Source organism: Pelecanus crispus, chromosome Z (assembly GCF_030463565.1).
Source record: "Pelecanus crispus isolate bPelCri1 chromosome Z, bPelCri1.pri, whole genome shotgun sequence".
Taxonomy (NCBI): domain Eukaryota; kingdom Metazoa; phylum Chordata; class Aves; order Pelecaniformes; family Pelecanidae; genus Pelecanus; species Pelecanus crispus.
In genome coordinates this window covers 45,699,269-45,726,448 of record NC_134676.1, presented here as the reverse complement: position 1 = coordinate 45,726,448, position 27,180 = coordinate 45,699,269, and the positions used below count along the sequence as shown (strand labels likewise).

At 41.6% G+C, this 27,180-nt stretch overlaps 1 protein-coding gene across 1 annotated transcript; it reads left to right on the top strand.

Moving 5' to 3' along the window:
• Window positions 1–5,557: 5,557 nt before the first annotated feature.
• Window positions 5,558–26,783, top strand: LOC104036131 (fructose-1,6-bisphosphatase isozyme 2). Its single transcript, XM_009489649.2, has 7 exons — window positions 5,558–5,730; window positions 8,418–8,580; window positions 9,497–9,589; window positions 15,292–15,432; window positions 16,642–16,779; window positions 22,889–23,008; window positions 26,589–26,783. The coding sequence occupies exons 1-7, from the start codon at window positions 5,558–5,560 to the stop codon at window positions 26,781–26,783; spliced, it is 1,023 nt and encodes a 340-aa protein (XP_009487924.1).
• Window positions 26,784–27,180: the final 397 nt, after the last annotated feature.

The following is a 27,180-nucleotide window of genomic DNA, read 5'->3' as shown; positions in this document are numbered from 1 at the left end:
CTCTAGTTCTTCAGCAATAAATATAAATGCTAGTGTGGACACCTTCACACATTGTTTCTAGGCCCCAGAAGTTACTCACTGTACTTCAGTCTGGGCTTATTCTGGCCGAGAATTAACACTTGTGAAACATGTACGTTAGTGTATGTTAATTCTGACATGTGCTGTTAATATTGCCAGTTAGCACCCTATCAGATCCAGTTATACAAGGATGGAAAATGATGTTTTGGAGGTGGATTTTGAATTGGATAAAGAGCATGTGTAGACAGCTTGGTACCATTCTGCTGTGACGAGCTGGCTGTATTTGCCAGAAATTAACCCACTTGCTTGATGAAAAAATGAACCTGTATGTTACTAGCAACCCCCACCAGGTGTTCTTTGTGATATTTTGGGAGTGTGCATTACCATGGAGAAGGATTCTGCTGCGCGAGCAGAAGTAAGTTGTGAAGATCCCCACAAAGCATACTGACATTTAATATGCTGATTCAGAGCATGCTGCTGGGAACATGATGTTAGTGCTTGGGAGCTAGATGGGCTCTCCACCTGTCTGGGTACTGTTTATGGCCGTGGCTCACAAGCTTTTTGAATCAGTCCAAATCTGCAGATCTTTGATATTTCTCATTGCCCATTTACCTTCGCCAAACTCAAACTAAGGGACATGTGGATGTCACTGGTGGGTAGAGTGCCACTGAACATTCACTCAAGCCATGGTCTAGGAGCCCCTGTCTATGGGCGCAATGAGCTATACACCTGCCCTTCTGAGGATTTTGGATACATCAGTGAAGATAACCTGCCTGAGCTTGGTTCTTCTTGCAAAACAAGAAGAAAAGAGTGTGTGGGAACCTAGAGACCACGGTGTGGAGGCATGCTCTATGAGGGTTCACACACAAACACACCTGGGGGCCTGTGTTCTGACACAGGTTGCATTTGGGGCATTTGGAGGCATGCTGGAAAACCTCAGGTGGGTGTATATATGCACCTGCTCTCCAAAGTGATAGGGGACAAGGCATTTCTGGCAGGCACTGAATGGCCTAGTTTCTGCTGAAAATGCTATTTCTGATGAGGCTTTGTTAGTGAAGACAGGGCTTTCAGGGCCCTCAGCCCTTAAAGGATTTGGACAGTCCTGGAAATCTCCACTGAGCTCTCATTCTGCTCGTGCCCCCACTTTTCACGCTGTGAGGGCTTAACTCTGGCCCTGCGCAGGATCGGGCTCCTCTGTATGCCAGACTCTGCTCTGGGAAACAGCAGACCATGACTTACATACTTTGCCTGATATGCACCTGCAAAATCAGGTGTCCCACGAACAGTGACCATGCGGTACACTGATTTCTGTTTAATTCCTGTCTGGAGACAGCTGAAACCCACTTCTCCTGGTGGGGTGCCCTTGTTGCCAGTCTGGGGTCCAGCCTGGAAGGAGAGGGTTTACTACCTCGATCTGTGAGCACTGTGCCGTGGCGTGGGAGGGGATTTCATCTGACCAGACAGTGAGTGGAATAGCTGTGTGCTCGGGGACTCCCATGGCCTGGGCGTTTCTTCACAGGCTGCTCTTTCTTGTGCTAGGACCAATGCTGCTTCCTCTGGCCCTACATGTGAGCAGCCAACCACTGGGCTACAGCCATGCTCCCCCTTTTGAAAAAGAAAAAAAAAAAAGCGATCTTTGCATCTGTTTTGTCTTTTCATTGTAATTTCAAAAGAAACAGTTAATGTCTCTCAGTTTTTGATGAGGAGTGAAGGTGCTGGGAATGGGTGGAGGTACCTACCTCACACACCGAAACACTTCCCAGGGGAATTGCATATTCCTGTCTCCAGCATTTCCTTGCTTGCCATCTCTGGCATATATGCCATAGCACTTTAAAAGGCTCCAGGCTCACTAAATCAGCTACAGCAGGCAGCATGCTGAGGTGGGCACTAAACCTCTCTGAGATTCTGGATGCTGCTCCTAGAGGAAAGTACATGACTGTTGTTGTGCACAACTTTTTTAGATCCTTAAGTTTTTAATTTGACCTGTCCCCAGAGCCATAGCTGGACACATTTTCTTCTTTAATACACTAAGCAGAGGATAGTTGGAAGCCCTTACAGCTTTTTTCTGGCTTCCCATATATCAGTTTGGACTACAGTGCCTCACTAGTCTGTTGGCACAACTTGACAGACAGTATCCACAGCAGCCATTTTTGTCTAGTTATAGTAATTCCTCGGCTGTCTTCTGCCCTCAACCTCTTCAGGAATCTCTGGGCTGCATATATCTATTTTTAAGACACCATACTGGCAGCAGGTAAAGGTTATAGAAGGAAAGGCAATACTGCCCGTGTTTGCTAGGTCAGTTTCCAGTGTTTTGGTTTTGCCTCTAGGCTGACATTTTATAGTCCGCATTTTTCACATTGTGAGCTGGGTTTTCTTTTCTATCTGTAATACCTAAGCCCACATTTGAACGGCTTCCCCTTTGTAGCCACCAGCGGGGAGAACTGTTCAGCAATCTCCTTCCACAGACCCTTTCAGAGCTGGTCCTGAGCTCGACGCGGGGCAGGAGGGTCAGTTCGTGGCAGCATCGACTGCCAGCCCCCATTGCAGTACTACCCACTGCCCTGCTCAGAGGCTGAACTGTGGCATTTGGCGAAAGGTCGCTGGCTCCAATTTCAGCCAGCACCATCCAAGCAACTAACATTTCAAATCAGTTAGAAGAGGTGTCATCTTTAAGGCACAGGGCTAGCCTGTATGCCAGTGGAAGTGTGAATCATCCCTGAGAGCTCTTGTGTAATCTTTATATTAGAGGGCAAATCTCCCACAGATCTGTGAAACTGAGGTGTTTATTTTTTTAACCTTTCCGTGCTGTTCTAACCCATCTTACTGAGTGGTTCTCAGGCTTGTAAAGAATCATCACACTTTTTTTAAACAACCTGATTCCCCCGTACCTCGCCCCATTACATGGTAATTATATAGTTTAATCACTCAGTTTAACCATTCAGGTTTTTATCATTCAGTGGGATCACAGTATTTATCAAAACAGGGTGAAGTTTTCATGCAACAGAGTCTTGTGTGTTTATCCAAGTTTTATTCTTTTATTTCTCTTCTTGCTCCACTGTTGGCTGCAATATTTCTGGAAAGCTTGGGTGTAGACCCTGTGTTCTTTACATATTAGTGTAAGTTAAGTTCTTATTGAAGGACTGTTATTTGAGCAGCAGCTCAAATCATTGTGCTTTAAACATACTAAAAAGTAGCCAGTAGCCATAAAAAGCATTTGGGGATTTTTCAGTTAAAAAAAAAAAAAAAGAGAGACAAATAATGGACTTCTTAGCTCAGAGAACACCCTTTGAACCACTAACTCCAAAACAAACTTTCTGTTAGAAGATGATCTGAACTTTGTGTTTTTGACCAGTGTAAAAGATCACTTGGAATCAACAGTAAAGAAGATCTGCATGTGATGTTTTGACAAATGTTAGAAACCATAGGCCAACCCCCACCCCACTTCTTATTTGCTAAATTGATTTGGTATCCTGATGGTATTCTAGCTACCCAGAGAGAGATTTTGCATTGAAAGCATTTTAGTACTGGTCAGGCTGACAACTGCCATGATGGTGAAATAATGTACAGAATGTAATGGCTGTACTTTTAGCCAGCAGATCCCTTTGCATGTATAATGTGAAACCTATCCCCCTTCTTTTATTAATAGTGCCATGTCCTATGCCAGGGCTACCTAAAAATGTTATGTTTTGGTTTTGTATGAAGTCTGGTTGAAGAAAGAAAGTCTCCTAACCTGGCAAAAACCTCTGGAATATTTGTGTTGTGATGTGAATGGTGTCGTATACTTTTGACCAGATCACAGTGGTAGAAAAGCAAAAAAGAAATCAAGATCACTTTCTTATTCCACCATTGCCTTCGAGGATGTAGTGCAAAATCTGCCTGTTGCTCCATCTGAGGAGCTCTGCTCGCCAGTGCTTCCTCCTCCTTAGAATGAGACTTGGAAAACATCTCCAAAGCTAACCACACAGGATGCAAGCTGCACTGACCTGTGTCTTTCTACTTGTTGCTAATGCTCAGCGCTGTCAGCCCCTGAGACCTTTGCTTGAGGCTGGTTTCAAAGTAGAAAACCTTAGCATTCAAATCCCTTTACAAGTCTCCAAGTAATGTATTGTTTATAGGTGAAGAGACACTTTTAGGAAAACCCAAAATAATACTAAAGATTAGAAAAGGAATGCAAAGGGAAATCAAAACTCTTTGCTTACAGCTGCAGTTCCTATTAACAAAAACAAAGCTAGGTACATGTTTTGTTACCGAATTTTGTTTCTGTCTTCCTGGCATGATTTTAGTACAGTAATTTGGGTTAAATGAATGATAACAATGAAACTCAATTAAACTTTTCCTCTTTAACTCCAGATTTTCTTGCTTTGCTTGTGGGCTTTCCAGATCTTCTGCTTAAGACTAAGAGAGTGCTGCTAGTAAGTACAATGAAGGCTACAACATGTAATTGTTCTTACTGCCTTTTCTGAGTGGGAAGATAGTGGTGTAATTAAAATCTGCAATTCCAGTGTTCCAGATAGCATGCACCTAGTTCACTGATTTTTCCGTCTACCTTCACATTAGCATCATGTGATCCAAGTATACTGCTTGTAAGGAATTACTGGCAGTATAATTGCAAACTTGAACATACCTATATTTACATGTTGCACTACAATAACAAATCCGACACAGAATTTCATTTTGTGAGTTATGACACAGACGTGCTTAAATCAGATAAGCTTCATTTGTAAGTTACTGAAAACATAATTACTTTGTAACCAGTCAAGGCACAGCTCACCAGTACTTCTCATTCATGCAAGCCCTATAATATTACAAGTAGCCCAGACTAGGAATGAAGTCATTAAAATAGGATTGCAGCAGACCAGCTAGCAACATAAAACATCTTTAATAAATGCATGTCTAGATGCATCCTGCACCTCCTGTTGGTTCCCCTAGGATGTGCCATACACCTTCAAAACCCTCCTCTGCAGAGGAGGCCAAAAGGGGGTGAGCAAGCAGGGATTAAGGCTTTATGGGAAGGGACCTTCACTGCCTGGAGTCACACCGTGGTGGGTGCTCTGCTGTGGGGCACTATGGCACCCATGGTTGCTGATGCCCCATGCCTTCATTCTTGTACCTTGCAAGTTGTGTGCTTTTCCTTGGCTATGCTGAGCTCATTGTTGAGTGGCAGCTACAGGAAAGCAGTTTCCAGCTAAGCAGCCAGTGAGAGTTTTGCATTATAAGCAGTCTAACGCACAATTAGAATTATGTTACTACATCTGCACACCACTAATTTCAGTGTGTGGGGAGGGCAGCTAAGCAGTGGTTGCTCAGCTGTAGTCCCATCTCAGGCTCCTTTCCTGCAGCCCGGAGGAGCTGTGGAGCCAGCCTGGGGTGCAGTTATTCTGAGCACTCAATCACATGGTCTCAGAAATATCTTAATAAACTATGACCAGCAACGCAGCCAACAGCTTCGCCTCAAAATAAAACAGCTACCCAGGATCTCAACACGGCAAGAAAGTGTCTCGTCCAGCTGAGAAGATAGCAACTCTGGTACCCAGCAAAAATGTCCGACAAAACTCCTTTCGAAACGGATATGCTGACGCTCACGCGATTTGTTATGGAGAAGGGACGCCGCGTTAAAGGAGCGACAGGGGAGCTGACACAGCTGCTCAACTCCATGCTGACTGCTATAAAGGCCATTTCCTCTGCAGTCAGAAAGGCAGGCCTTGCCCACATGTGAGTCCTACCTAGCAATATGGGGAGGAGGAGGAGAAGGAGGAGGTAGAAAGAGAGCTGCTTGCACAGCAAGGCTGGGGAGAAGGCAGGGATTCATAAATACATTGGAAGTGTCTTTTTTAAGCTGAGTGACTGTAGGCATGATGTCAGAGCCTGGATTATCAAGAGTGGGAAGTGGGAGATCTCTCTTTCTGGAGCATTTTAATATTGGGAACAAGATAGACATTTAGACTAACTGCTGTTCTGTAATATTTTACTATAAAATATAAGTCAGGACTTCAATGACTGCTCACTTTGTTATCCCTTGTAAATGTTGCTATTGATCTACTTTTAAATCTACTGTGAATTTGCAGAATATCACACCATGGTATTTTTAATGCAGAATATCCCACTGTGATATTTTCTGCTAACATCCAAGCCCAGAGCTGAGCTGTGCAAATCAGGGCTTGGTGTATCTCGGGAAGCTGATGTTCTGCCTGACTGCAGTATAAGCAACAGTCTAAAGCAACAGTCCTGTGAAAAGTGCCATATGCTGCCGTGCATGAGTGTATTTCCCCTTCCTTCCTCAAGTAGTATCAGGATTACAGGTGGGCAGTCTTAAAAGGCCCTATATGAAAATCAAACATAACAATCTAGTGATTTAGCAAATGGAATAAAGAATTGCCTTAGCAAAGCCTGGAATGAACTGAGCTGTTCCTCACACAGCCAGGTGAAATAGACATCAGTATCATTCTTTTACTGGGGATCTATCCAAAGCAGTTCAGAGAGCTGGAGGGTCCTAATAAAATTATGCATTTAAATATACAGGTTTTGTTGTGTATTGAAATATATGTTTCTGTACATGCCTGTGTATGCACATATGCACACATGCATAAAAAAGACAGGGAATATATTTGTGTAAGAAAGACAACATTTGTAATTTTTTCTTTTTTTTTTTTTTATTTTTTTTCGCCAGTGGAAACACCAAAATGTATGACACACTGGGGTTTTTTTGTGCTTCTGTTGATTATTGGTGGAAGTCCTCAATGATCTTTGCAAATCATGAATTCAATGTCTTGGTACTATCACCCTCACTTTACAGGCATGGACCATAAAATGTAGCGAGGACATGAGACATCCTCAAAGTTAACAGCAGCGTTAGGCTCCTACGCCCTAACTGTTAAACTGTAGTTTGTCTCTGTACTTACTAGGTGAGGCTGAGCTGTTTTGCCTCCCTGACTTAGAGGAACAGTTGCTTTTATCTCATTTTTACCTTTCTTTATGCAACCTCTGAAGTATTTAATAAGTGGGGAGAACCTCTATTTGAATAGCCACGTAGCCTACAGGACACACAGCTACTGTGCTAGATGAATCTTCCCTTCAGAAGGAAAACATCCGTTATGTTAAGGAGCAAATGTCTCTCTCTATAAACAAAAGTTTCAGGTGATGAACTGGAAATATCTAAAGTATCCAAACACAAAAATGAGTAACTCGCACCATTCAAATTACTGCAACTAACCATGAATTTTCAGAATTTCCCATGACAAACTTTCAACCATGGCGACTGGCTTGCATCCTTCTGCATTTGTGCAGTTAGAGAGCTCTGATTTTTCTAGACCCTCCAAACAGGAAACTGTGATGTGACTTCTTCAAAGAGATCACCAGGAATTTTTAATAAATTTGCCATTTGAAAGTAAAGGAGGACTTTTTCCAAGCCATAGACTTGAGCTGAGAATGTGCCTGAAAACACACTAACTGGGCAATGGTGCTTAGCACTCCCTGCAAATCATGGTACTTTCCAATATCTCAAATTTGGCACTCCAAGATAGAGTGCCCAAAATGCTCAATACTTCTGAAAAGCTCAGGCAGCTTTGAACTATGAGTAAGACAAAAGACCTACCCTGCCCCCAACTAAGGCCTGCTGCTGACCAATGTCCTAGGGACTAATTAGTTGCCCCTTACTCCTTCTTCCACCGCCACCCCCCCACCCCCAATGAATAAAAATGATGTATCTATTCCCTGGATGATCCATTATACTTCTAAGATGCCCAGACCACACACATTAGGTCTATACAGTGCTTTCTCAACTGTAAGACACAGAAATACGTATACTACTATATATTACATCATAACTGTATTGCTAAAATCAGGATAGGGAACAGAAGCATCATCCTAACTCAGCTGAGGATCACTGAATAAAACAGACCTTGATCCTGAGATACAGTTCAGCATGGGGAATTATGTGGGGGTGTCTTTACAGCTTCTGATTTTGGAGTGGCTGGGGACTGAGCAGATGTGGGTTAAAGGACCATCACAGAGTCCTCAGCAGCCAGTGGCAGAAAATAAAGCAGATGCTAACTGCTCCTTCTCCTTCCTCAAAGCTGCTGCTAGCTGCTTCGTGGGTCTGCTGGGGAAGCCTGGCACCCACTGGTCTGGCTGTGGGTTCTGCTCCTGGCCTGGAGAACATCCATGCAGGAGAAAAAGGACCCAGGTAATGCCCCAAAACTATGCCATTGCCCTTTCTCTTTCTCATGCATGCTTTTATTTTCTAGCAGCAGCAACTGGCTCCTAATGCACCTTAGCAGTTTAATCCAAAGGTTAGAGGCATGGGAAGATGAGAGGAAGGAGCCGCCCTGACTTGTTTTTTTTGCTACAAGCCTGTAACTTTGGCCTCCCTCAGGTTTCTTGATATTTTTACTTTTCTTTAGGTTTGGTATAGCTGGCACTGTGAACGTGACCGGTGATGAAGTGAAGAAGCTGGACGTATTATCCAACCACCTGGTGATTAATATGCTCCAGTCCTCCTATAGCACCTGTGTCCTGGTCACGGAGGAGAACAAGGAGGCCATCATCGTCCCGAAAGACAAGCGGGTCTGTGCAGCTCCTGCCTTCAGGGGGTTATGGGCTCGGGCAGCAGCAGGTGGCACTCTTGTTTCAAGTATGAAACATGGGCCTGGCCCCAAAACCAACACTTCCCGGGGGAATTCAGAAAATTTGCACCACTACTGCATCGTTTTGATTAATAACTCTCGTGGATGGCATGGTTTCCACAGCTAAAGGAGCTGTGGAGGGTAAAATTATTATTAAAGTTTTGTGAAGGGGGGAGAGTAATTATTTTGGAGTTTGTTAACACACCCCCAGGTCCCAGGTGTAAGTGTACCATTACATTCCCTGACCGCTGGTGTAACGGTTTTAGATTACATTAATATCTAGGCAGATAAAATGAGACGAAAGGCTGGCAGAACTGGGTTTTACGTTACATGTCCAGAGGAAACACCTGACTGCTTCATCAGGCTTCCCCCAGGAGGGGATCCTCTTGCAGCGAGATACTGCTCACACTGAGGTAACCTACCCGTTCCCCATGATGTTTTCTTTCTGCCTTTTTACCCTCAAACCTCACATCACAGGCAAATCCTTTCATGCAGAACAAAACATTACAAAACGAAACCTATTTACTCGAGGAAGATGCTTGCTTCCAGAACGAGTCTTTTCGCTTTCAAGCGATTTCTTGCATTGCTTAGCAGCAGAGGGCTGCTCCTTTCTATCATGAGATTTTGTGCTGTCTGAGCAGAAACATGCCATCTCCTACTTCTCTGGCAGGCCCTGCAGGGAGTGGGTGTTGTGCTGCAGGGCCAGCTGGGTCAACAGTGCAGCCTTTTCTGGCAAGCCATGTCAGGTGCACTTGGAGGCTAAATGCAGTCATAAAACATGGGTTTTGTCAAGTAGAAGGAAATAATAGTGCAAGACTACATATCATTTAATGCTTACCTTGCCACTTCTGTTTTAGGGTAAATATGTGGTGTGCTTTGACCCCCTTGATGGCTCATCCAATATAGACTGCTTGGCACCGATAGGAACAATATTTGCTATCTACAAAAAGGTAAGAGGATGAACAAAGCACACATGGCACGATTCATTTGGTGAAAGCAAAATGTCTTGGGTATATCAACTTGCTTAGTTTCTCTCCTAGGTCCTTTAAGTGTCTTTGGGATCAACAGAGCCTTAGAAAGAGTAGAAGAGGTAACACTTGAGAGTCATGTATGCTAAAATGCTGCCTGAATTCCCAGGAAGGGGACACTCAGCCCTGTCAAATTGTTAGGTGGCAGCACTGACCTCCTCCAGACACACAGGCACTTACACAGACCCCTCTCACCATCATGCATCTGATTAGCTCCTTCAGCAAGGCTTTACTCGCTGCAGGAGAGCTGAGGGGTGTCACAGTGCCTACAAATCACAGTATTTGTCTTCCCAGATAATAACTGGGGAGGGCTGACGGTCACTGCCTGGACTGTGTCACAGTTAGCAGTGTGGTGGCCTCCCGGTGCAAGCTGCTATGCCTGTTACAGATGGGGATTTATAAGCATGCTAATGATGGAGGCCACCTGAGGCTGAAGGAAGCAATCACCTACAGCCACTGGGGCCCTGCCAGCACGTCTGCTCCCATGGGGCTGCACAGAACAGCAACTGCCCAGCCAATTAACAAACGTTAATAGTTAAGAGTCATGCCAAGTCTTGTGATTTGACTGCTAATCTCCCAGCAGTTGGTGTTTTTCCCAAAGCCTGAGCTCACAGTCATATGACCATGGGAGACCCTCAGCCATCACTATTGTGAAATAACATTCACAGTACTTGTGACTGCAAAGGAGACTTTGCAGATTCAGACACTACACTTCAAACATACGAAGTCCGCTCTCATCTTTTAACTCACGATTTTCAACTGGCTAGTCCTTGTTTTTTACATTTCTGGTAGGTGATACACTGTTGAGAATACGTATCTACTAGTAAACCAAATACTTACGGCACAATCTTAACAGGGTCGTGGCACAAGACATATAACAGTGTGTTAATGGTTAGTGCAAATCCCCCTCACCGATGCAGCCCAGGCCAGACAACACTGAGACGATGCCTGGGTATGGCTTCTGGAAAGAGCAGCCCAGGGACTACCTCCAGTACCACCTACCACCTTGCTTTTTGCAGGGAAGAGAGCTTAGCTGTATGGATGCAATCCGTGTCACGTGCCCTTATGGTAAGCAAAGGGATCCCCACCCTCTTCATTTCTCCCTCTAAAGATAGCCTAAAAAACTACAGCACCTCCCGACATTTACAGTAGGCAATAGCTGTATTGTCCACTATTCTTAAAGGCAGTAAGCACCATCGTACAAACACTAAACATTAGCTTTCTGTTTAAAAGTGTTGTGTTATGTTACTCTGTGTAGCTATACAGGCAAATGCTCAGTGTGATTAATATAGCTTAGCAGGTTGAAATACAGATTAGATTTCTCTACCATCTTTAACTCACCTATTAATGTGTGTAAAGACTATGGACTGCCCAGTCTTCCCTAGGATTCTGCTTCAGAATAGAAACATTTCCCAAAGAACTCATGTCATTCCCAAATGTTCAAGTTTTCACTTCATTTTCTGATCCTTCTGTAGTTGTTATTTTTCTAATATATATTAACATATTTGCTGTAAATACAGTTTCTAAGTTACTGGTTTTCATGTGGGTGGATACACTTCAGCGCTTCATAAAAAGAAATTACATTGCTTTGTACAAATGCTTCATACACAAATGAAAACCCTGCTGCTAGGATGAAGCATAGTTTGTCAATTACAAGAACAACTTACCAATTTTACCTGGAAAGTCAGAAACAATGTTGAATTTTTAGACTTCCACTTGCATAATTCTTTCCATTAAAATGGAAAGTACAGAGTACTCGTTAATTAATGCGCCTTCCTCTCAGACAAGACAGTTTCATAGCAACAGTATTAACTTCAAACACTAATAACTTCCAACCCTTTGAAATAACGAAATAATAATAAGAGCTTCATTGATTGTTAGTGAAGGGTACTGTGAAAGGAATAAAAGTGAGATGTTTATCCCAGTGGATGAGAATCACTTAAGAAAGAAAATACAATTTCAAGACATTTAGGGTTCATGAACATAATTTTAGAAAAGCTAGAACAATTGTAATTCCAAAGGATGATCCACAGCACCTGTCTGATATTTGGTACCTTCCAATTCTCAGATGACTGCATGACTGATTTTCTCATCATGTCAGCACCTTAACTGCATTTCCTCAGCACCTGAACTTCATTTCCAAAGGCACACCATCCAGAACTGAAATATTTGCCTCATTTTAAGAAAAAAAAAGATAATCAGCACTTTTCTATAAAGGCCAGACTTAGCCAATACTTTTCAAACCTGAAAATGGTTCTCTGGCTGCTCCCAATCCAGAGCCACCACCATGGTGGCAGGTACCATGGCCTCCTGCCAGAAAAGCACTGCACCAGTTTCTTAGAGAAAAACCGCTGGGAAATAAATGCCATCTGAGGTTTATTTAATTTCCCCCTGGCTTTTGCTTTCTGAATCATGGGTTGTATTGTTAAAAAGACCAGAAACATCAGAAAAGTGGGGCTGAGGGAAGAGCCTTGCTGAATCAGCAGAAACCAGAGCAAGGCATAGGACCTTGACAGTCACTGCTACTGAGGAGCTCTCAGCTGCTGGAGTGTCAGGATGTGGTGACAATAAGTATTTTTTCTTGGATTCTTCCTAATTTTTCATACCACTGAACTGAATCTACAACTCTTAATTCATATTCCACTTACATGCTGTGAAAATCTGCTGGTTTGTTTCATTCTGGTTTTAATTTCTGGGTAACGTTGCCCACTGCCTCAGAGACATTTTATTTCCTCCCCCTTCATTGTCATGAGGACAATGTCCTCCCCTCCATGTGGTCACTCACAGAGAAGGTGTAAGAATTCAGGGCAAATTCAAAGGATACTCATGAAACACACGGTACAAATGGAGACTTGGAAACCAAATCCTTCCAGAGCTGCTCCCAGTGCTGATGAGATGATGATGAGATCCGTCATGTGATGCAGGCAAATCATACATGTAAAAATTTTCAAACTCAGATACCACATGAGGGTACCCCTACAGCCAGGCTCTGTGGACATTGTTTCATCTGCTTCATACCAACAAGCCAAAGGAATTCTACTGACGCTTGTCAGAGCTTCTCTGCCGCCCCTCTGCCTGTTCAGTGCTTTGCATAAAGACCTCTAAAGAGATTTCACTACCGCCATCTCATAGTCAAAATATAATAGAAAGGAAATACATCTGTGCACCAGAAAGAAGTGAAAATATTCAGCAGCTCTCAGGGTCTACCAGCCAGCTCAGTTCTCTGGTTTGTTTCACAGTACATGGTACTTGGCAGGACAAAACTCCTGCAGTCCTAACAATGAAATATCAGCTGATCTCTAGCTTTTTTACATTCTAACAAGCTCTGCAAAATGTTTGTTTGAAACTGAGCTTTCTTCCTCCCTTGTGGAAGCTGGCTCTTAGAAACACAGTTGTGAATAAGGATGGAAAAACAAGCGAATTGTGCCCAACTGTCCATGTCCCGAGGGAGGAGTTCCTCTGTTTTTTCAGAATAATCGATGAATATGTGGTTTCTCAGCCATACAGACATAGAAAATGCATTTAAGAGATAGGACTGAAAAGCCAATTTCAGAAAAATATATTTTAAATCAATATCATATATAACCAGCAGCTATGTATACTGTATATACACCATGTTTTATAAAACAAACCTCTTTATTGTATTTACACAAAATTAATTTTTATTTAATGAGGAAAGCACACAAAAGCTAGGAGAATCATAATATGTTTGCAACTAGTGGTGTAAATATACATTTAATTCTGCATTTAATGTTGCAAATAATTAGTCTGCTTTAGACAACCATTGGTTTTGATTGATGTTGAGATGTATGTGCCATGGGGATATATTTTTGAAAGAGAAGATGCTATGTAGGGTATAACAGTTGGTTCTGTAAAAGATTATTTAACAAAGGATCAGCCACTAATAGTATTCAAAGCTCTGGAGTATACAAAGAAGGGTTTTAACTAGTCTTCTTTCATTAGGTGCATTATACCCTCTCTGAATAAGCAGCTTGACATAGAGTAATTCCAAGGGACTGCATACCACATGTATTTGTACATGTTATATTTCAGCTCCCATGAAGAACTGGTTGGCAACTGTTTTTTTTTTTTTCTCCACAGAAGAACTGGCAACATAATAATAATAAGTTTTGAGCAAAACACAGCTAAAAAAACAGTAAGCATAAGTAACAAAAGCAACAAAATCTTTCAGCTGAAAATGAAAACATTTTCATGTAGAATCATTGTCTTCATATGCCATGAAAGATGTAGGTTTGGTGTCCCACATCTCAGTTTTCCTCTAGGTTTTGGCATAAAATGATGAACAGAATCTCCAGGTTACCCTTAGCCCTCCACCTTACAAGGACCCTCATGGTCAGCCTGAGAGCTCCATGCCATAAGTAACAGCAGAGAATTTCTCTGTTTGTTGGAGGAGAGGTGTTTTCCTGTGGAAAGTATCTGTGGAAGGCATTCTTGATTTTTTAAAGAGTTTACTCAATATCCATCAAACATTTTATTTCCTACACAAAACAGTCTTCACTGATTTTTTTTTTTTAACCAGATATTTTGGGATAGATCTGCTATTTCTATTTAGCTGCTACACAATCTAATTAAGCCCATGCAATCACTGAGAAATTGTCTGAGTTTGGAACAATAAAACGCTAAACCAGGGCCTGAAGAAAGAATCTGAGGGGAATTTCATTTTAATTCCTCGTGAACCACCATCAAAACATCCACAGAAGACCCACCACAACCGATGAGCTTTTAAGGAAATATTAGTATCAAGCAGTCCCTACTCATTTTGTAGTCCCAGGAGGTGAAGGCTGGAGCCAGCCTTCCCAAGTACTCTTGGCTGTTCCCCTTTCTTAACCCACCACTCAAACTCTTGTAAGCTGTGGCTGAGGCACACCCCCAGAGCTGGCTGGAAATAGTTGCACCAGTTCCTCTTGAGCTATTGTTGTTCAGTGATAACCAGAGTGCCAAATCAAAATATGAGTTTCGGAAATTCATTAAAAGCCTCACGTAAAATGCCACGTGAATGTTCTGTTTAGAGTTAAATGTGCATACCTGCACATGCCTACATTACATATGCAAATGCATTTGTTATTTTATATATAATACGAACATTTATATCACTTCAGTTACCCATCTCTTCACCAGCAGAGACCAATGCACAATCTTGTTTCCATCATGTTGCACCATCTACCCTTTAATTCTACATTACTGGAAGAAATTTGTCTATAATGTTAATTACTACATTCACCTCACAGTTATTCCCTCTGAGGGGTGTCAGTGTGATAGCTTATGTTTACATTTACAGAAAATTAGTACCTCTGTTCTGTCTCAGATTTCTGATGATCTTGAATTAATAGACTGGGCTGTAATGCTGAAGTATGAGCTTTGTTGCAGGTATCGTATTGATTGCATGACGTGTATAAAATAACAAACTCCCAACGTCCTGTCCCAGCGTGCACATGTACTTGTACCAAACTTGTCCTGAACTAGTGGGAACAATCTCTGTTTTGGTTGTTTCAAAGGCCTGCGTAGACACAAAAAGGAAATTTGCCCCACATTATTATTGAAGTGTTCTTTTTATTGTTTCTTATAAGAACTTAACCTTCAGTCCAATGGTAATTTTTCCTCAGGAAACAGACGACGAGCCCTCTGAAAAAGATGCTTTGCAGCCCGGACGCAATATTGTTGCTGCAGGCTATGCCTTGTATGGCAGTGCTACACTGGTCGCCCTCTCCACAGGGCAAGGAGTGGACTGCTTCATGCTAGATCCGGTACAGTCATGGTGTTAATCACATTGCCACTATCTTTTAGAGCTTCCTGTGCTTGAGTTTACTCATTTTTGTTACTCCTTGTCTCTGTAATCTAGGCAATCTACAGAATTCCTTTTCCTACCCACATCCTGGAGCATCCCACCTCCACCTTACAAGTATTTAATAATACATGAGTATGTTGGTTGCAATACCTCTGTTTGTTTCTCCTACCCACTGAGAGAGAGTTTAAGTTAAATAGCATTTGAAACAGTGCTCATTCAAACCAGACTGCTGGTTTGCACAAACACTTAAGAAAATTTACTCTGAACAGTGTCTTTGCCTCCACTTAAAGGACTCCTGCATTTTTCTTGTTCATGTTTTTTCTGACTGTAGAAGAACCTCAGCATGTTCAGTGTTTAGCCTGTGGCAAGGACCATTTGTTGGTACAGTTCATGCAGACTGATGTCTAATTTCCTGAGTGCAATTTAGTTTTATGGCTAAGTCCTCTAAGTTGCATACCCAACAATTTGCAAAAGCATAACCACATGCACACAATCAGACATGTGCCGCCCCTCTGTGCCCAGCCCAGGAGCCCAATAAGTGTTACTGGAGGAATGCAGGAAGGAGGTCGCGCATTTGAGAAATCAGCACTAGACATGGGCAATAACATAGGAGTTCTTTTTGATAAAAGTTGCATTATTATCAAAACTCCTTTTGACCTTAATAAATAGGCTTATTCCAAGAGGGAAGAACTGGGAGCTGAAGTGCTCTGGTTAGAGACAGAAGAAGAGAAGGTGGAAGCTGCACTCAAAGTGCAGACAGCAACACCTGAGGGCAGATGACCACATTCATTTTAAGATATTTAGACAAGACAGACAAGAACAGTTCAAAAATCAGAAGACAGTGTAATTTCTTAATTTGTAACTTCATGTTTTGTGGACAGAGATCCACGATCCATCTGCTTTCCAGGCTGACTGGTGTTCATTTGATATGCTATTACAGTCGAATTGCCTTTTGTTTATACTACCAATGTGACAAGTTTTCATGAACTTAATGCAGATTTTGTGCTTTCTGCTCTGTTTGAAATACTGTGAAGTTGTACACAAGACTGGTGCTGAAAGGACCAAGCTGTGCTAGCATTTCTGCCATCTCTCGTGCGACAACTGTTACAGAAAATCAACAAAATGTTCTGCGGCTTGCTAATAGCTGGTCTATCCTGTTCTTCTGTAGGGGCTCGGTGAATTTATTTTGGTGGACAAAGATGTTAAAATCAAGAAGAAAGGGAAGATTTACAGTCTCAATGAAGGTTATGCAAAGTATTTTGATCCTGCAATGACAGAATATTTACAAAAGAAGAAATTCCCTGAGGTAAGAAAATATTAGCACTCTGTACCCAATGTACAGCGGACTGGCAAGCACTGCCTTCTACACAGTCCTGGCCAACAGGAAAGGATTTGAAGGCCTTGCTGAGTTCAGGCCTATGTAACCCTTTCGTGTCATCAGGTCCATTTTGGGTATGTATATCTGATGTGTTGGTTTCTGGTGCCCTGACATCTTTTATAACAGACTTTGGTATGTAAATTCATAGCTTGTTCATCACTGTGTGGAAGAAAATGTGCTGTACATGAAGAAACATTTTTTTCGACAAAGCTCTGAAACTGTGCCAGCAAAATGTGGGGGTACCCTTGTTTTCTAGCTTATCTGAATATGCAGCTCAGTTGTGTGTGCAGCTGGGCATTTTGGGCTGGATTCCACGTACTGCCCAGAAGGTGCATGCAGGGATTTGGGTGGTGTCACCTTCTCCTTCCTGTACATGCTCGCATCTGAGAAACGCAGTATCACTCTTGCACCGTCTCCTTGCATCATACGGAGCATGAACCAACCCATAGGTTGGGAAAAAAAAAAAAAAAAAGGTGTGAAGCACAGTTTCACTATATTGTGTTGTTAAGAGGATTATATTGTATCCCTCAGAGAGATAAAGATGAGAACATCCCATGTCTGATGAACTTCTTCGTGGGGACATACAGCTCTGTATGGCCTCTAGTCAATGCAAGGAGGACACAACATAAGCTCTTAATGTGGAAAGCTGGAAGCTCTCTAGAAAGTGTGGCTATGTGACCAGTAAGTCACAATGAAATATGGTGACATGTAACTGCTCAGGACTGAATTTGGCCAGGAAACTGGTTTTAATGTTCTTCTTGTTTAAAAAAAGCCATAGGATTCTTTTTTAAGCTATTAGTTATTAAGAATACTTATACAGGGCTCATGTAAAAATCAATGTATCCAGTAGAAAACTTCAGGGTGCTGTATAAGGGAAATGTAACAGGTAAGAGTTTAAACTATAGTTCTGTGAGAAGGTCCTTCTGAGCTGAAAATATGAATTTACTACATTGGATATAGCTGCGATGCTGACCTCTTACCAAAACCTCTTTTCCATATTATCCAGATTGCCACTACAGAGGTGTCACATCACAGCATTTTAAATATATTCATTTTGAATATTTGAGGTTATTTTGAAACTTCAAAGTCTGCTTTCAGTCCAGCTGCAAGAGAAGCAGAAGCCCACAACACAACTTTCATACTTCCTGAAAACGAATCCAGCTGGGAAAGAGAAGGAGATCTGTGCTTCTCATTCTGCTCGTGTTACACTGAGCTATGTATTCAGTATAATGCACTAACACTAGATGTATGAATTTGTGGTTTTGCAAACCACCCAAGTGTTGTTCAAAGTCAAACTCTTAAAGAAATAATCAACCCCAGGCAACTATAAAAAGACTGAAGAGATTTCAAACTCAGTGGAAAGGCCAGACAGAAATATTTCACCACAGGCTCAGTGATGATAGCTCTATCATGTGATTGACTAAATCCTTAGGTTAGGACATACAGGAAAAACCTTATTTGCAAACACTATTTTATCTCAAATCTGTGCTTCATTTGAGGAAAACCTATTGAAAGTGTTGTTGCACTCATGCAACAGAAGTTGGCAGAAAGTATTTTTGTTATTCTACTGCAAGTGGCACAGTAGTGCACAGGTTATCTGGAGCAGGGGAAGCCTCCTCAAGGGTGCTGAGCAAGCACATTGCTTTGCTGCTCTGAGACGTAGGGTCATCTGCGTGAGAAGGGCCAAGGCACCAATGTTATGGCCACAAAGCACAGTAAGTGCCTTGCCTGTCTGAAAGCTTGTTATGAACCTGAGTTTTGGGAACAGCATGACTCAGTTCCTTCATTTAAAAAGGATGTTATATTTTCATTGTGGAAGGGAGAGAGAGAAGGTGTTGCCACCCTTCCATAGCATGAAACCTGCTTCCTGGCCTTACTTTACCAGCTACAGCTACATTGGTGATGCTCCTACCTTCCCTACAAAACCCAGGTGGAGAATTGCACAGCTTTGGTCTTTGTCTTCCTCTCTTCAGCATGCAGAAGGGCAGTGGGGGGTATCTGCTGGATACCCCCTGCCTGTGACTTGAGGGGGAACTGAGGTGTCGGGCATGGGGGATCCCTTCTTACCCAGGCAGCTACTCTCACCCTATGGTCTTCTGGCCACTAGAAGCCAAGTGACTAGGCATTAATTTCAGATACTTGTCACTTTCTTATCCCTTTTTTTCCTTCGATCCTACCTCTATTTCCTCCTTCCTGTGGTTCTTGGTCAACATGCTGTTCAGGTGACTCTCTAACATTGCCACAGAGAACTGAAAGGTTAAAAACAAAACAGGCAAAGTAGGATGTTGTCCACAACATGTCCCATGTTCCGTATCACTGTCATTGGTGACCAAACATTACAAATCAACCATTTATATGGAGAGGAGAGATTTTCCCTTATTATCTAACAACAGCATCTCAGATAAGACACTTTGGACTACAAAGCCATGTTGACTCTCAAAGCTTCTTGTGGACCACCATTCACTTAAGGCATCAATTCTGAATTAAATGCACTGGAAAAGTGCTGCTGTTCTGCAGGTCAGCTGTAGACCTCCTACCATTGCCATGTGGATCTTAGTGGGAAATATTTGTCTAGACACATGTCTTCTGGAATGAGAGTCCCGAGTAAAGCTAATTTTTTGTTAAGCATCACAAAATCTCCTGCTGCTTAACCAGCTTGAAAAGCAAGCTGCTATTTGCAAGGTGGCCTGTAATGCAACACATCTACTGCAGTCTGCACTGTACAGTGGGTACAGCTGCGCCAGGAACTGTTTCTGCACAAATTTCACTCTAATTCCTTCCCAAAGTAGGTTATTCCTCCAGTAATGCTTGCAGGGCCCTAGCCTCTAGCTGGCACTGGTTCACTGATGGTAGAACTCAGAAACATGCTGTGAGCACTGTTGTACTTTGCTATTCCACCCATTTTTATCTTTGCTTCCTACAACCACAAGAGAAGTTGGGTCTTATCACAGCTTATTGATTGAGAGGTATGCAATGGAGACTCCCTCGTTAAGGATTTGTCTTAGCAATGCTGTCAAAAACTGATCATCAACAGCACATTTCAGCATGAAGCATTCTTCTGCCAGCCAGCCCAGCTGTGCCTGAGTGACACACAAAAGCTAATAAAACCACTCTGCTTTTGCCACCATAACTATATGTGGAGGGAGGGATGCAGGGCGTTGCTGCTGTAGTCTGTAGAAAAGACTTCCCCCCAACACACACTCTCCTAGTCATCCTAATTATGCAAGAAAAACATGGTCTTGTTCTGATGTGGAGGAACATAGCTGTCAGAAATCAGTAGAACAAAGAAGTGAGAAAATTGCTTCCACCACATTGTAAAGAAAAAAATCACAGGACCTATCTGTTATAAGCCATTTTTGTTCCTCTGGGTTAAGTAAAGAAAAGCTGTGGAAAGGGTGAAATGAAAAGCAATCACAAGTTTACTCAACCACCATGGATGCTCACCAAAGGAACATCAAGGTTCTCCAACTCTTTCATTAGCATCAGCCGAACCAGTGCAAAATGCTCACTGGACAAACACACAGCTTGTTGGCATTACTCAGAACTTGGGATGAATTTCCCTGGCATTCATGCTCTGTTATTTTGTTTGAGAAGAAAGCCTGGGCAATATGCCAACACACATGCAACACCTATTAGCTTTCTCATCTGTAAGAAAAATTATTGAGTGACCAAACTGGAGAAACAAGAAGTAACATTGCTAGTAACTAAAAGGACTGTTTATTCTTCCCATGCAGGTAGCTGGACATTAAGGGAAGTGAAAATTTTATTTCAGTCTGTGGTTCAAATGACAACCGTACCAGAATGGAGGAATTTCTCCTCTTTATTTTTTTCTCAGCACATTCTCAGCACTGTGCTTCTAGCAGGTGAATTTCTCTAAGGGTGAGAAACAACTAAAATTGTCAGTGGCATCTCATCAACTTCACATAACAGTGCCCATGTACACATAAATTGTGTAAATGACCTGCACATGAATAGGAAATCCAGCACATCCAAAACATATCTGATGATTTGTACACAGGTGGCTCAGCTGTGCAGCTCATGGAGAGTTAATTTTATACATGTGGGTTGCAGACTCCTTATTTGATAATGTCATAGAAGCAGTCCTTAGTAGTCTGTTTCAGGGCCTGTTTATGATCAATACACCATGATTTTTCTTAATGTTTAACAAACTTTTCTTAAGACTTGCTTCATCACCTTCTGAAACCATAAAAGAGAGCTCTTCCTTTGTATTTTTAAAGGTAATTTTAGCTGTAATCACATCTTTCCCTGAAAACTGTCTTTTCTTAAACTGCAAATTTGCTTTGGCCTCTCTTTAACACCTCCTCAGGTGTTTTTTTCCAACCTCAGATTTTTACAGTTGCAGACTCACAAGTGCAAACCCCTGTGAGATGGAAAAGCTATCATTGGAAGTCTAAATAGGTAATTATTTGAGGGTAAGCCATAAACAATAAGGGATCAAATACTTAAAAGTATAGTTCAGTTGTGCCTGGAAGTAATAGGGCCAGGCTGTGTCTTATCCATCATGACTTTCACACTTTGTTTTGTTTTTCTCTGAATTTTCAATAGTTGTCCTAATGTGTACAAGAAGAAAGAATAGTGGAAAACAGTACAAGCACAGTTAAACAAGCATTATTACATAGGTTGGAAGAGTTCTCTGTTCCAATTTTACTACCAGCTATATCAAATATCCAAGTCTTATATTTAGCAGCTTAGGACTCAACTTCCTAGCATTTTGTTGCATTATATTGTGCAATTTAGCAGAATCTCTTCCCATTTTAAAAGAAAATAAATATCAAGATTTCACAGTTGCATAAAACAGTTTGAAAAAGTGATTTCAAAATAGAATTACGTTTATCTCTATCTGTGTTTTTTCCTCCCACTGTGGATTTTTTTATCCCAGCTAACCTCATGATTTTGCTGGGAAGGGTGACTAACTTGTGATGTCTGAACATCTTGGAGCTGACAATGCTGAACAAGTTCTCTATGTATTTCTCTGGATCCAGTATCAGCACAAGGCGAGCTTTGTAGAAAGTACTAAGATCTTTTGTTACACAACAGGCAGAAAAAACATGCAGAGGTCTTTTCAAACTTTTAGCATTGCAATACACAAATATATATGTGTATTAAATGTTCATGAAGTCCCAGTCTCTACTAATTTTGGGGGAGGCAAAAATCCCTCCTCTGCTTCATTGAAGACAGAGTGAGAGATATCAAAAGAGCAACAGACTTCTTGGCATAGTAGCTTGCAAAAAGCTTTCCTTCAGTTTACGTTTGTATTGTGTATCTCCCCTTCATAAAGTATGGTGACGTGTTGCTTTTCTCAGGTGGAGCTTACATGGTGTATATAACTTCTGCTTGTGCAGGAGACCTTGCTTGCCTTCTGTATTTCCTACCTTATCATTTTTGTGACCAGCAAACCTAAGACTGTTATGAATACTTCCCTGATTGCTCTCACTAAAATGACCTCTCCTTCAACACATTAATTTCTAAGCTGAGAGCAAGGAAAATTACATTCATAAATAAATTGCTACCTCCCCAACTAAGCTGCAGAATGAAGGCTATGACCAATTTCACAACTTGACAAACAAACTAGAAAGAAAAAGCTGGAGTCCTCTGGGAACCATCTGGACATGTAGTGAAAAGCGACATCCTTCCTCATGCCCTGGCTTAGGAACCAGTGAAGGATCAGCAGTCAAATGAGTACCTTGTTCTGATGATGTGAAGAAGCTTTCACTCACTGTTTGCAGACCTTGCTTTTTCATAGGCTGGGGATTGATACCAAATTGTGCACTCAAACTACAGGCACCCTGGTTCCCATACTGTGAATGCAGCTCTTTAAAGTGCTTATTTTAGAACCCCATAGGTGATCACTACAACTTACAAAAGGCTTAAGCTTCAGGCTGGTTTAGGCATTTACAGTGCCCATAAGCAGCCATCGATTTAAGCAGCTTTGATTACTGTTTTACAACAAAATTACATTTTGCCGTGCTACCACCTGTCTAGCCTGGTAGATAATGCTTTACTTTATGTTTTTCAGGATGGCAGTTCCCCATATGGTGCCAGGTACGTGGGCTCCATGGTAGCTGATGTTCACCGTACATTGATGTATGGTGGGATCTTCATGTATCCTGCTAATCAGAAGAGTCCTAAAGGAAAGGTAAATCATTTGACTTACTATCTGGTGAACTTAGTCAACCTAATACCTCTGGTGTTCCCAGAGATGCAAAGAAATAGTTTAGATATATAAGCAGATAATAATTTTTCCATCCCTGGAGAAAATTATTAATGGATATGATGGTCAGCAATCAAATTTAGGCAAGAAATTTAGAAAGAAATTTGTGTGCTTTTATATTACAAACTAGTCAAATGGTTTTCACTGCAACCAAGGGCTTTGTTAATTTTTCTAAAGGGAAACATTTCAGTACCATAAAACCCCACTGAGATACCTATGCACAGCTAGTATCAAACAACACAGGCCTAAGGAAGACCTCTGCACTTTGTACTGGCAATTAGGTGGGATTCATTGAAGTCCAGAAAGGGTTTTGTCCAATGTTAGACAACGCAGCTTGCTTACCTACTGTTTCCAAAAGGTACTGAGCTTATTATCACCAGCCTGCAAACACAGGCTTCTACTAACTGCTCTGAAAGACTCTGTCAGTGGAAGGTGAGTTTCATGCATGCTGAGATCAGTATTCTGGGGAAATATGATTTCCCATTTGGACACCTATACAAAACACATCATGACTTAATGCAGTGTAGTGCAATACAGTGACTCCCTGAATCTGCTGGGCCATGGTCAATTTCAACTTTTGTCCTACAGCATCAGATACCCTCATTATCAAACTTCTGAAAAAACATGTTTTAAAAGAGATGTGGTTATACAGCTGATCTGTGGACCACCAGTAACCTGCAGGTGATACTTAGGAAACGATTGGCTCAATCCATCATAGTTTGGTCATGGTGTTTTAACTCCAAGACAACCTTCTTTCCTGGTCAATACCATACTTAAAAGCTTCTATTCAAATGTTTTTGTATCCCTGGCTGGTATGTGCAGGAATTTACCCTCATAAAACTACTTGCCCCATCTCCCATGCTGGTATCACGACACCCTGATGTCTACAGTTCTTTAGTGACAGAGTACTACTGTTTCCATCCTGGTGAGTGTGTATTTATCGTAACAACAGCAGGTCCAAGTGGTCCAGGGAACAAGGAGAACAGGAGAAGCATTCTCTTCAGAATACACAACAGAAAATGTCTGCATGTTTGTCCAGGCAAATTTGATTTAAATATTTGACACAGCATCCCAGAAACCAAAACCAAACCCCATTAAACAATGTGGATCTGTTTGTGTATCAGAGCAAGAGACAGAAAAGGAATCTGCTGTGTGTGGGCAAAGTGGGTTAAACTTTTTGTTTTGAAATCTGTGTTAAACCATTGCTGAAGGGAAAAGATGAGAAATGGAATACAATAACAAATGTACGAAGTACTACTATAATTTTATAGAAATCAAGATTTCCACATGAGTTAGCCTACACTTACTATTGGATTGATCTGGCTTGCCCTGCCATAGTAGAGAGAGTAATGAAAGAAGCAAAACTGTACTAACATTACAAATAAAAGTTTTCTTCTTTCCCTTTCATGCAGGTATATACAGTTTTTTTCACATAAACCTCTTCTCATTGGAGAGATAATGCCTTTGTGGCAGGTGCCCTGATCATCATCCCCCCTGAAACACAGTCTATGTACTTGGATAGAGAGCTGAGAGGAAGCAAATGTCACTGGAATTGATCCAAAGGCTTTACAGCAAATGTGAATGACATGCATGTAGGCCCTAGCATATAGAGCTCCTTCTTTAAGTTAAAGAAAGAATGAGAACAAAATGCTCAATAAGCAGTGCAGAAACAGCCAACAAATAGACCCTCTTTTCAAATCAGATATGTTAAATAATATTCTTTATGAACTCAAGGCTTATAGTTCTCTACTACATAAAAAATGTTAAACCTGTCTGAAGATAGATCCCGTCGGAAGACCCCTATGTGCAATTGCACTACTACCTAAAGGAAAACTGCTTTCCTTACACCATGTAGTCACAGTTAAGCAACAAGAAACTCAACACATTGTTCCACAGTGGTACCACTGTTGTTTTCTAGCTCATGATCTTCCAAAAGTTGGCCATGTACTAAGGTGTGCATGGCCATCTCATCTTAGGATGAGAGGAAATTGCCTCAAGTTGCATCAGGGGAGGTTTAGGTTGGATATTAGGAAAAATTTCTTCACCAAAAGGGTTTTTGCATTGGAACCAGCTGCCCAGAGAGGTGGTGGAGTCACCATCCTTTGAGTTCAAAAAATGTGCAGACATGGCACTTTGGGACATGGTTTAGTAGGCATGGTGGTGTTGGGTTGATGGTTGGACTGATGATCTTAGAGGTCCTTTCCAACCTTAATAATTCCTAGTTTTACTTTCATTAAAAAATAATCCAGCCACCAAGCCAGGAAACATGAAATTAATTATTACTCTACGCTTAATTGGTTTGGTGGTGGACTTGGTAGTGTTAGGTTAATGGTTGGACTTGATGATCTCAAAGTTCTTTTCCAACCTAAACGAAACAATTCTATATGACGCCCAGAAACAATTCTATATGAGAACAACAAAGGTTATTGGTCCTATGTTGCCTGTCAGATGCAGCTCTTGTACCAGAAGTAGCACTTCAGTGCGCTTTAAAGATAAGAATGAAGGTAATATGTGCTATTTAAGTTTGTGATATCATGGTTTTATTACAAACAGCATGATAAAGGAATAATGGGTAGTAAAGTCCTGTGTCCAACCTATTTCTTTATCTCTGTATACACTTGCATTCTGTCATGCTTCCTTTCCCCCAGAAAACACTCTTTTGCACATACGAAAAGCCCTTTAAACGTAATGTGTACTAACATTGTTGTATGTGAGTACTTCATAGGCCAGCAAAGATTCAACTAAACCTGCAGAAATAATGTCTGTTAAAAAGTAACCAGCTTTTAAACACAGAAACTTTTGGTGTATGTGCCAAATAAGTTTGCATTTCACCAGAACACAGGCACCCCAGAGGTAATATTTTTAAAGACGTAAACAGATACCAGGGTCCAAACCAAAAGTGCTTTTAATAATTTGCTTTTAATAATTACTGCAGTTACTTCTGAAAACAGAGTCACTATCTGGATGGGTTCAGGCCACTAGTATCTATTCACATTTCTGAAGGCTGCAATCAAATACTGAAATTTGAAACTGGGAGCATCAAGTTTCAAACTCCAAAATATCCTGACCAAACACAATGCGATTACCCCAAGCTTTGAGGTAACAGATAAAGCCTGTACATGAGAAGAGATTTTGGCTTTTCTTTCCCAGCACTGTTAACTTAGCCGGCTTAACTGTTTTGCTGATGTCTGTGGCCTGACAGCTACTTTTGATATTTTTTACAAAACACAGCTTCACTGATGCTGTACATCAGTATGTGAGCTTGGAAACAATGGTGGTGGTGCTTGGATGCAGGGTCAGTACACTGGTCCTCAAAACAGAAGGTGTGAAGGGAAGTGAGAGGAGGAGAGGGAAGAAGGAGGGGCTGATAGAGAGACATTACTACTTAGGTCAATTGATGTTTGGTACAAAATTTTCCAAAACCACAAAAGGAAGGTTAGGTTCTGGTAGGTCCTTTGGTGTAATTTCCCCCAAAGGCAATTATGTGTTCCCTCTTTCTTTCTAGCTCCGACTTCTCTACGAGTGCAACCCTATGGCTTTCATCATTGAGCAGGCAGGTGGGATAGCGACTACAGGGACTGAGGCGGTGTTGGATGTGAAACCTGAGAGTATTCACCAGAGAGTCCCTCTTATACTCGGTTCTCCAGATGATGTGCAGGAATACCTCGCTTGCGTACAGAAACACCAGAAGAGCAGCTAAAGGCTCTTCCACATCAGACCTTGTGCATCCATCTTCAGTCTACAGGAAAAGCCATACCTTTCAAGATGGTGGATTCTAACAATTAGCACCCATCCCAGTGAAAATCCCACTTTATGAGAACAAGAAAAATAGTGAGAATGGTTGATGGGAAAAACAAAAATTTCATTTCTCCATGCAGACAAATGTAAAAATCCCTAACTCTGATTTATGCAGTGCAAATGTAGAGACAGAGGCCTGATTATTAAACAAAAGCAACTTACTTTATATAATATTAACAAAAAGAAGTGGATTGTGTCAGTACCTGCATTTGATCTGAAGTTTTACATCTGACATTACATGGCTGGCATTGCTTGAGACAGGATTTTCACATCAACATTTGCAATGCCATTATGTGGAT

Coding starts and splice junctions, on each gene's coding strand:
- LOC104036131 (XM_009489649.2), top strand. CDS start 5,558: ATGTCCGACAAAACTCCTTTCGAAACGGATATGCTGACGCTCACGCGA. Junction 9,590..15,291: donor TATTTGCTATCTACAAAAAG/GTAAGAGGATGA, acceptor ATTTTTCCTCAG/GAAACAGACGACGAGCCCTC. Junction 23,009..26,588: donor AGAAGAGTCCTAAAGGAAAG/GTAAATCATTTG, acceptor CTTTCTTTCTAG/CTCCGACTTCTCTACGAGTG.